The 12,176-nt window shown below is 31.5% G+C and overlaps 1 protein-coding gene across 1 annotated transcript; it reads right to left on the reverse strand.

The window, feature by feature from the left end:
• Nucleotides 1-10,899: 10,899 nt before the first annotated feature.
• Nucleotides 10,900-11,902, reverse strand: LOC107879501. Its single transcript, XM_016726534.1, has 2 exons — nt 11,728-11,902; nt 10,900-11,279 (listed from the first exon to the last, which is right to left on the reverse strand). The coding sequence occupies exons 1-2, from the start codon at nt 11,900-11,902 to the stop codon at nt 10,900-10,902; spliced, it is 555 nt and encodes a 184-aa protein (XP_016582020.1).
• Between the last annotated feature and the right edge of the window lie 274 nt (nt 11,903-12,176).

Here is a 12,176-nt window from a genome sequence, read left to right on the forward strand (position 1 = left end):
TTGATGTATGTTCAGGCAAGAGGTGCAAGTGGCTTAGAACAGTGATCTCTGGAGCATTATCAGCAGAAGACATGTACAATCAAGCTGCACATGAATTATTGTCAGGGGTAAACCCCAAATCAGTGTTGGCTCAAGGGGGAAGCCACTAAAGCTATTAGGGGCGGAGCCAGCCTTCTGTTTGGTGGTTCGGCCGAACCCCCTTCGACGAAAAAATATACTATTTATACATGATTAAAATTATTTTTTATATGGTTATAGTAGGTGTTGAACCTTATTCGACTAAGTTTTCTTTGAATATGGAACCCCCTTAGTTGAAATCCTAAGTTTTCTTTAAATATGAAACCTCCTTCGTTGAAATCCTGGCTCCGCCTTTGAAAGCCATGGATTTAGACCCCCCCAAATTAAAGGCCCATATTCTCACTAATATTTAATATTATATAGTATATATTAGAGAATTAGTATCATATATTATAGAATTAGGGTGCATTTATTATTTTAAAGATTCAGACGTCTGAATCTGAATGCACATCTGAAGAATTAAGATGTTGTCTCTAGATCTGAAAACTGAATGATTTAGACTGTTTGTTTTTCAACATCTGAATGGGCAAAATTTTTTTTATTTGTATGTATAATAAAATAAAAAATACAATTTAAATAAAAAATTAATTATATATTAGAAAAGTATGTAATTTAATACAACAAAATTATTATTTGATTCAAAAAAATATTTATGTTTGTTAGTTATAGTGGAGATGGTTTATAATGATGGTTGCGGTGACAATGATTGATGTTAGTGATTAATAATGTTGGTGTGATAGTTTTGATGTTTGGTATTGTAATGACTATTATGATGGTGGTATTGACAGTGGTGGTGGTGGTGGTTTTGATGTGACGTTGTTTGATGTTAGTAGTTGGAGGTGTTGATTGTGATGACTGAAAAATGAATGCATGATGGTTTATGATGTGTTGGTGCTAGTGAAGATGTTGTTAGTTGTGATGGCGGAGGTGATTGCTAGTAAAGATAAATTGTAGCAATGATAGTGGTTGAAGTGTTGGTAGAGGTGGCGTTACTAGTGACAATGGTGGTGGCGGTCGAAGAATATGTTGAGGTTGTGATGTATTAGTGGTAGTTAGCGGTGGTGCTAGTTGTGATAGATGAGGGATTGACTGGTAGTGGTTGATGATGGTGGTGCTGCTGACGGTGGTGGCGGCGGTGAATATAATTAGAATAATAGAGATAGTAGCTGTAATAGCGGTTGACAATAGTGGTTGGTAGCAATATTTGTTATCGATGGTGGAGGTGGTTGGTGGTTGACAATGGTGGTGGCGACTGATGATTATGAATAGAGTGACGGTGAATATTATCTAACACTAGAATACCTCTTCTGACCTATTAAAACTTGGTTCTAGATCTAAATGAATAAGACCTATTCAGACCTATTAAGAGCTAAAGTTATAATAAAAAACAAATGCACTTAATGGTGTGAAGTCTAAACCATTCAGATTCAGACCCCCATCAAGTGCAAGCAAATGAGGCCTTAGTATCCTTGTTTCTTTAAAAGAATAAATTTATGTTGTCTTTTGAATATTTTATAGAGTTTATGTAGAAACAAGTAGATATTATTCAGATAAATATTTCTTTCGTCTCAATTTATGCGTTTTTTTGCTTCGACGGTTAATTTGACTAATTTTTGAAGCTAAATAAGATTAGATTAATGCAATATTTAAAATTTAGATGTTCAAAAACTAACGTCTCATTCAAAAACTATATAATAAGAACTAACATGTAGTCACATGAATAGTCAATATACATACAAGGTGGCATGTACACCATCACTATAAAACAAAAAAAAAAAATCAAATAAACATTTTTATAATTTTATCAATTAAATTTAAGGCCTCTTTTTAAAGTTGGCTTTAGGCCACAATTCGCGTAGAGCCGCTCATGCCCCAAATGATCCATGTTTGTTTCATCAGCCAAAGCCAACTTGGTTAGAAGAGACCGTGGTGGTCATCGATCATATTTGCTTTAATAGTTCATTCGTAGAGGATGAACATCTGTCGTTGTAGAGACAATTCTATTTTGTTTTCATAGTTCATTCGATGGAGGATGGACATGTCTGTTGCCGTAAAGGCTAGCATATTATTTTCATAGCTAGTTCATCCGGTGTAGGATGTGCATCTGTCGCCGTAGAGGCAATCATGTTTACTTTGGAAGTTCATTATGAACTAGATCGGAGGAGTGAAAACTATGGATTTTGGTCCATTTAATTTTCTTCCAATGATATTTATATATAGCAAAAATCTTGATTTTGGCAAATGTTTATGAGTTTTCTCTATGGTTTTGTTTGGTATGGATGAAAATGTTTTCTATTTTGTTCATGTGTTGTTTCAAAATATTAATTGTCTCTATGAATATATAGGTTCCTTAAAATATTTTTTTAATTAGGACATAAAACAAGTTCAATAAGTTACATTTTAAGTTCATTATCTTCCCCTATCTCGAACAACCCCAACCCTATGACAGCCCATACACCCATCAATGCCGGTCAATAGTAAAGCCATTAAAAGCAATATCGACTTAAGGCCCATAGTTTTAAGACCCTATTTTTTGAAAATTAATAATAAAGTAATTCCATAGTAATATTCCTTAAAACTGAAAATTTTACGGTTTAAAAAGGCACATTCTCTATATCAAATTGGAAAAGAGAATTTGTGTAGCCAATCTGATTACATTTTTTAACATTCTTTGCAATTTCTCACATACTGCAATAGATATATTGAAATGATGAAATTTTATTGTATCATCGAGTTAAAAATTTCAAGACTAAAATTCTATAATTCAAACTCTATAACCTAATATTTTTTATAATTTTATCTTGGAATTATGATTATTTTTTAAATTTAAGGCCTCTTTATAATGTTTGTATCAAAGTGCCTAATATTCTAATCTTGTTGCGAAATTCATCTTTGAGTTGGTATTTAATTAAACTATAGCATAGTGAAAAGTCTTCCAGAAATTCAGCAAGTTTATTAACCATTTGAGAAAACACAAAAATAGAACTCAACTTTTGATTTTTGCTTTTTCTATTTATTTTTTCACATTTTTATTGGTTTGCATGAATAAGTCATTCACGTCTTTGTTGTTCCATTAACTAAGAGATAATTCGTTATTACTTTTTTCTTTATTTCAAAGACCAGAAGATGATAACATAGTTTTTTCACTTTTTACTTATGAGACATGTACTACAACTTTAACCTCACAAGTCTGGGCTAGACTTGCCTCCCTTCCATGAGGAGTCGTACAAGACGAAAGCTCTACATACGATTCTAAAGTTGAACCTTTCTAGAACTAAAATGATCAGATTATTATGGATATCTATAGAGATTACTTTATGAGACCGGAATTCACAAACTAATGCATTAGACTCATCTATTACTTGAATACATATGGAAAAAATACCATTTCACATGAAGAGAGAGACCAATAAAATTTTATGAATTTTGATCGCCCAATTTATCTAGTACCCATTTTATGTTTTGTTTTTCATGAATACTTGACTTTTAGGTAAAAGTGCATGCTTCATTTTCGCTTCTTTTACTTTTACTTCTTTAATCACCATACATAACTAAAACTTTAGCCTATTTTAATACATGTTGCAGTCATGCATGATGATAGATATTTATTCTTTAGAATAGATGAAATTTTGTATTTTCAAATTTTAGCTTTTTTGGAGTGAATTTGAGTGTTAAAATTTGAAGTATAGAATAATTATCTTTTGCTAATCCAAACTTTTTAAAGTAATTGAGATAGGGCCATGGCCCAATATTATCAGAATTGTCAATCTCAGCGGTATCCCGTTCGGGGAGCAACAGTATTAGAACAACGATTTGTTTCATTACATATAAATTAGCATGTGTTGTATATGTACATTTTATAACTGCTAGGCTACTTTATCAGTCATATACATGATTATCTTGTGTATTTATATATTCAGATCAACCAAATACATATGAGTCTTATGTATATGTCGATAGATTATTTTATTTATCAGCTATTTATATAAGAAATTGATGAATTTTTGAAATTGTTATGTATATTTAAATATGATGTGAATTTATTTTTTTTCAAAACTGCATATAAATAAGCTAATTTAATTATGTCGCTATGTTATTTCATAGCATATATATATAAGTGTTGAAACTTGAAAGGTGGTTGTTTATTTTACTTCATATACATAATGGTCTTATATATATGTGTATATTTCAGAATAAGTTAATTAATTTTTTTTTTAAATCTGAGACATAAGTGTTTTATGTATATGTTTGTTGTAGAACTGCTAGGCTTTATTATTCTGTTATTATTACATGATATGCTTTGTTAATCTGCTATATATCTGCTTCAGATTAATTAGTTCTTGTGTGTTACATGATTATATATTCAAATTGATAAGTTCTTTAATGAGGACGGATGAAGAGTTAATCATTTCAATGCCAGATATGAAAGATTGTCATGTACCTAAATATGTAGACAAGGAAGAAGTATTACAACCTAAATATCGAAGACCACTTGAAAGGCCGACAAAAGGGAGACATAAGAAATTAAGAGAAACAATGTCATCAAGCAGAGATAGTTGTGAAAAGTGTGGTTGTACGAATCATAACAGACAAATTTTTGATTTCTTCCTCAAAGATAATTGAAATTTGTGTTATCAGATATATAGCATTGTTCACTTACATTACTTATAATAAGTTATGTATATTTAAATATGATGTGAATTTATTTTAGCGTAGTTTCTACATTTGTTAAATCTTATTTAACGATGTTTCATGCAATGACTATAACAATAGTTTCTGATGTTTTATTAAATTAACTTATGAGGTGCATATTTTACCGTTTTCCGTCACTTAAACAAACAATTGATTGTTATCATATATACAATGCTCAACAATCATACACTGTATTCTATGCTAATTATGACATAATTAAGCTAAATAACTTTATTACATATACATTTCAATGATAAATATATAAATAACTATGTTATTATTATTATTTTAGGATAACATATATAGTTGCATGTCATACTTACATAGCTATGTTATGGTATGTGTTGAACTAGAACAACTAAGAAAAATAAATTTTAAAATAGATACACAATTATTTTTATGTGTATGATGTGTACTAAAAAATTATGCAATTTGTATGTCTTGCATATCAAATTTGTAGAACTAATACAGACACATAGCTAAATAAAAAAATGCGTCAAGTACATAGTATAACCATATACTAAGTTATGTTTAATCTACATACATACATAACTTAGTTATGTATATCGTATTGTCTAGGTTAAGCATATACATAGCTTTCTGATGTCTAATAGTTCCTAGTCAATGTCATATATATAACATAGTTATGTATATTATGTGTAGAATACATAACCAAACAAACATGTACAAAACATAGTTAGATGTTTTATGAATTTACAAATGCTCATTTCAGACAATACATATGCATAATTGTGCTATGTATAATTCACTCATGTATATAACTTAGTATATGTCAGACACACCAAAGCATAACATACATCACTGAATGTGATAATAATTAAAAAATAAGTTAATATATTATGATCACTTTGTACAACACAAAACACAAAGTCTTAAAATTTTCATTTTCAAAATACACCATCACCAATATTTTGTAAAAAAAATTTGTACAGAAAAATTGTTCTTGAACAAAGGATCTTTAAATCTATTCTATGCTAACTATTGCTGGTTCATCAAATAGTGGATCATAATTTGGTCTTGATCTTGGAGGATCCTCGTTGTCGATAACATCGTATTTCTTTGCCTTGACCACTCCGTAATTATACAGGAGTGAAACGTATCTCAATCGATGAGATTCTGATTCAAACTCAACTAAAGGAATGCTAAACCTGTCAATTGGGCTAAGCTGACCCATTTAGAAGGCTCGACCCGATCTGATCCGGCTCAGTGGGCCTTTGGGTTATTGAACTGCCGATTTTGAGTTGGACCGTCTCAATCGACATGCCCGGTGCATCGGCCCAGTAACAAAATCAGACCAGGCCCACCGGTTATCCGAATCGGACCTGTTCGATTTTATTAATTTTTTTTTATATTAAGAGAGTTGGTGGGCTGGCAGCTTTCAACGGTCAAATGGACTATTGGCCCAACAGTTATAATGTCGTTTGGGGTCCAACGACCGTTTGGCCAAATTTCAAAAAAAAAAAAATTCAAAAAATTTAATTCAATTTTTTTCTATAAATACCCTAAAATTTCAAATCATTTTTCACACAATCCTATTCTCTCAATATCTCTCAAATATTTTAGTTATCTCCTAAAGTGCTCAATTTTAATTTTTAGTTCTTCGATTACATGCTGTATATGTTATATGTATATTATTTCAAGAAGTGTATATATATATATATATATATAATATTATAAGTACATATGTGTATATATTTTCTATAGATTCGAAATTAGCATATATTTAATAACGTATACATTTGTATATGCTTTCTAAAGTATTATATATATAGTGTTTTTGTGTGTGTGTATATATATATATATTATTTTAAATAGTATTTTAAGTTGTATATATATATATATATATATATTATATTGTGCATATTTATGTGTATATATTTTTTTATAGACTCTAAAGTAGTATATATTTAGCATATGCATATGTATATTTTTTCTAAAGTAGTATATATATAGTGTATATATGTTGTATGTATATTATTTCAAGTAGTATATAAATTATACTATACGTATATAGTGTATATATGTTGTATGCATATTATTTCAAGTAGTATATATTATATTACATGTATATATGTGTATATATTTTCTATAAACTCTTAAGTAGTATATATTTAATAACGTATACATGTGTATATGTTTTCCAAAGTAGTATATATATAGTGTATATATGTTGCATGTATATCATTTCAAATAGTATTTTAAGTAGTATAAATATCATATTGAACGTATTTATGTGTATATATATTCTATAGACTCTAAAGTTGTATATATTTAACGTATAAATATGTCTATATTTTCTAAAGTAGTATATATATAGTGTATATATGTTGTATGTATATTGTTCCAAATAGTATTTTAAGTAGTATATATATATACATATATATATATATATATATTATATGTATATACATACTATATTATATGTATATATGTGTATATATTTTCTATAGACTCTAAAGTAGTATATATTTAACGATACATGTGTATATATTTTCTAAAGTAATTTAATCTTTACTATGTGTTTGTGTGGTATCTCGTGCCTTGAGTCGGGGGTCTATCGGAAACAGCCTTTCTACTTCTTTAGAGGTAGAGGTATGGACTGTGTACATCTTACCCCCCCCAGACCCCACTAGGTGGGAATACACTGGGTTTTTTGTTGTTGTTGTTGCATGTTATTTTGGCAATTTATTTATATGTATTCGTAAAATCTATTCAATTTATATTATATAATTTTTTGTTGAGGAAATTCAAATGAGCACTCTTTCGATCCTCTAGATCTGTAAATTTGCTTAATCGAGAATTTATTATCCAACACACTCTCTTCTCTAATCATATAAAAATTAATTATAGTATATGGCGCTTATAAACTGGACAATATAATTATATATATATATGTGCGTGTGTTAACTATGGTAGGGTAGAAAAATATTAAAACAATAGAAAGACATTAATGTAATGGATAAATAAATTTGAGCATTCTAAAGTTGTAATTCAAGAGCTAGGCCGACTTTAGGCTAAGCAACATCGGGTGAGGTATTTTAGTTAGAGGTCTCGTGGCCTCGGCTACAAAGAGCATCAATTTTGACATTTCTTTTAGACGCTGCTTTTCTATTTTTCGTTCCTAGTTTATTCAAATTTCTCTTTGTTATTCTTTATTCTAAAAGCTACTTCTGCAAAGATCAGAATCCACTCTTTTTCTAACCTTAGTCTTCGCTCATGTGGATGTGTTTGACCTTTCGCCACTACAAGCCTAAGTTGATCCTCAGAGGCGGATCTAGAATTTAAAAGTTGTGGGTTCCTTACTCAAAATAAAAATTAAATACCATGGGTGATGGGGCTTGAACCCACAACCAAGAGGCCTAACAAAGATTTAGCAAGCTCCCTTTTTACTACTAGACCAATAAACACACTTCATTTATGAGTTCCAAACTTATAATTTTTATATATTTACTAGTTTTTTCAATATAAATTCTAGAACCATACGAAATTTACTGGGTTCCGGGAACCCCCATATAATACTCTAAATCCGCCCTTGTCGATCCTTCCATTCACTCATACGATCTAGCTAAGTCAGAGCAATTCTCGATTTTGATTGAATTAGGAAGGATCAATATTGCCAGGAGAGATTGTGTTGCTGCTGCCTCAGCGCTTTCAAAATATCACAAGAGATTTATGAATATTTTGACCAATCACAACAACAACCTCTCTAGTCTATCTGTTGAACTCTTTGAAAATATTTGTATCCATATTAAGTTGTGTATTAAGTGCAAAACTCTACTAAGAGCATCAATTATGACATTTCTGTCGGAAGCTACTTTCATGTTTTCTTTTCGTACTTTATTTCAGTACGTTTCTCTTTGTTCTTCCTTATTCTAAGAGTTACTCCTGTAAAGGGCAGAATCTTCTCTAATTCAAAGCTTAGTCGTTGCTCATGTAGATGCACTAGACCTTCCACAATTGCAAGCCTAAGCCGATCCTTCCATCCACTCATACGATCCAGCTAAGTCAGAGTAGTTCTCAATTCTAATTGAATTAGGAAGGATCAATATTGCCAGGAGAAATTGTGCTGCCTCAGCACTTTCTAGATATCACAAGAGAAATATGAATCATGTGACCAATCACAACAGGGACCTCTCTAGTCTATTGTTGCCGTTAAATTATCTCCTACAAAGTCTCTAATGGTTCACCATGTATGCGGAGAAAGGAACAAGAAGCTAAAGGTGTGACTTAAGTGAAGTTATACAAAGAAGAAAAACAAGTTGATTCCTTTTCTTTATGTCGAACAGGTGTATAGGCCTGTCATATGTATATATTCTAGAATAAGTATAGAGGAGATATTTTAGTATAATACCATGTATTCCCTGAGAGGATAAAAATACTTTTGTGTTGTCCCGGTACCCAATTCAAAAACATTGTCTGATCTTATGATTTTTACTCGGGTGGAAAATTGTCTTTCCACAAACGAGAGAAAGGATTTTAAAATAGAAAATGCACTGGATTTGATGCTAAGAAGGAAAGTCCAAGTGCTTCTTAAGAAATCAGCTACGATAGTGAGGAAGTACTTCTCACCTTTGTATGTAGGTGTTTTGGAAGGTCCCCAAGTATTAATATGTATTAATTCAAAACAGTGACCAGAAATAATGCATCTAATAGGAAAAAAGACTTTAGTTTGTCTTGCCAAAGGACAAATGATACAAGGAATTTCTTTGTTGTTTGTAATGTTAATTGATAATCCTTTAATGTGTTTCATAGCATTGAAAGGTAAGTGTCCGGCCCAATCGACCATGCCATAAATTTTCTAAAATTGTAACTTTGGAAATTGAAATTTTCTCATTATCTTTGAAATTTGCAGGACAAACAAGACTCTGAATACTAGAGCATGAAGCTCTTGGACAAAATGAAATAGGAAAATAACTAGACTCTATAGAACTAGACTTAAGCAAACCATCAGAAAGAGATATTGAAGTAATGAACTTGACATAATTATCTTGCAGTGAATGTGAAGCTCCTTGCAGCACATATAAACTAGTAGAGGCATCACCAAAAGCTACCTTTATCAGAGAAGGGTCCTATAGAGTGCAACCAATTTTGGTAAATGTCAAACTATAATCAAATTGCTCACATATTCTACTGACTGAGAGTAAATTATGTGTGAATGGAGGAACAAGAAGGACATCATAAAGAAAAATATGAGGCGTTAATTTCATCTTTTTTATACGTGTAACAGGGACTTTATGAGAGTTAGGTTACACATGTAACATGAACTTTATGAGAGTTAGGTAAGTGAACCATTATTGGTGATCTAAGAACAACAACATCATGTAGTAAGGATTTATTAAAAGTCATATGTTGTGTTGCTCCTGAATCAATGATCCAAGATTTGTTAGGAGACTTAGAATAGCATGAGGAAATGATTTTACAAGCAGTTTGCATACCAGTAATGTTAGCACTTGCATTGATCTCAAAATTTGAGGTACTAGAACTACCTCCCTGCATGGACTGAAATATCTGAATGATCTGGTCACATTGTTCCTTTGTGAAACTTTGATTTGCAACTGAGTTTGATGGTGTATTTTCCTCTTTTTCTGTATTGATGATATCATGTGCCTCTATTATATTTGCCTGTTGAATACAAAAAATTCCTTTTCCTTGTTTGTTAATTTTGTAATGTTGTGGAAATCCCACCAACTTGTAACATTTTTCCTTCTCATATCCTGTTTTCTTGCAGTATCTGCAATACATATCACTTTGCTTTGCTTGATATTGGTTTGTTCCCTTATTCTCTATAGGTTTTCTCTGAGAGGTGTGAGAGTGTTGAGTGTTCCATCTCTGTCCAGCCATAAAAGCAGAAGATTTAGTAGTTATCTGATGGTTAGAATGTACCTCTCGTTGTGTTTCTTGGTGTAGTATGATAGAGTATGCTTATGCTGCATTTGGTAAGGGTTTCATCATCAAAATGTTTCTCCGTACTGCAGTGTATGCTTCATTCAATCTCATAAAAAACTGTATCAGTTTCTGATCTTCAAGCATTTTGTGGTTGTGCTCCTTAGCCCCACAAATAGAGTCACAGAAATAGGTCATGAAAGTGTCTAGATCCTTTAGTTGATCTCAGATCCTCTTCAATTTAGTGAAGTAGGACGCTACATCACTAGATCCTTGAGTAATGATGTTTAGCTCTCTTTGAAGATGAAATAGCTTGGTTCCATCGACTTGTCCATATCGCTCTTCCAACTCGTTCCACAGATCTACAACAGCCGATGAATAGATAACACTCTCAGCTATTTCTCTGCTTAAGGAGTTCAATAGCCAAGAGAGGACCATGTCATTACAATGAATCCACTGAGCAAACATTGTTGAATCCTTTCTTGGTGGTTTACAAGTTCCATTTATGAAGCTTACTTTGTTTTTGGGTGACAATGATATCAAGACTCCTCTTTTCCAGTTGCCATAATTGGTACCATCAAATATGTTGTTTATGAGGCTCATTCCTGGTGAATCAAATGGAGAGAAAATAGGGATGAGAGATATCAATCTTGTTTGCATAATTCTTTACAACCACCGTTCCAACCATAATTTTTGTGTTTTAGAAAAGAGAAGGAAATATGGAAGAGTAGTGAGCTTAACTCTCTGATACCATGAAAGATTTTTAAGAGAAGTAGTATAGAAAAATTTTCTTGTATATCATTGAAATTGCTTTTGTACAAACTGCTCCTATTTATATACCAGAAAAGATGCCAGCTTTATGCTATCCTAACAAACTCCAAACAAATTCAGACTAAAGAAAATACAAAATAAATTGTATATACATGGTATTATATTAAAATTCTCCTTCTATACTTATTCTAGAATATATACACCTGGCAGGGCTATACACGTGTTTGACATAAAGAAAAGGAATCAACTTGTTTTTCTTTTATAACTTCATTTAAGTCACACCTTTAGCTTCTTCTTCCTTTCTCTGCACATGGTGAACCACTGGAGATTCTGCAGGAGATAATTTAACGGCAAAATCTATCTGTTGAACTCCTTGAAAAATATTTATAGGCCATATTAAGTGCACAACTCTACTAAGAGCATCAATTATGACATTTCTCTTGGAAGCTACTTTCATGTGTTCTTTTCGTACTTTATTTCAGTACGTTTCTCTTTGTTGTTCCTTATTCTAAGAGTTACTCCTGTAAAGGGTAGAATCTACTCTAATTCAAAGCTTAGTCCTAGCTTATGCAGATGCACTAGACCTTCCGCCATTGCATTCCCAAGCCGATCCTTCCATTCACTCATACGACCTAGCTAAGTCAGGTTAACTCTTGATTCTGATTGAATTAGGGAGTATCAATATAGTTAGGAGAGATTGTTCTGCCTCAACTCTTTCTAGATATCATAAG

Source organism: Capsicum annuum, chromosome 8, assembly GCF_002878395.1.
Source record: "Capsicum annuum cultivar UCD-10X-F1 chromosome 8, UCD10Xv1.1, whole genome shotgun sequence".
Lineage (NCBI taxonomy): Eukaryota > Viridiplantae > Streptophyta > Magnoliopsida > Solanales > Solanaceae > Capsicum > Capsicum annuum.

Bases quoted from the DNA above. Each gene is read 5' to 3' on its own strand.
- LOC107879501 (XM_016726534.1), bottom strand. From the start codon at position 11,902: ATGAAAGTAGCTTCCAAGAGAAATGTCATAATTGATGCTCTTAGTAGA. The intron at 11,280-11,727 runs GTGTGACTTAAA...TTGATTCACCAG, and splicing joins AAAGGAAGAAGAAGCTAAAG to GAATGAGCCTCATAAACAAC.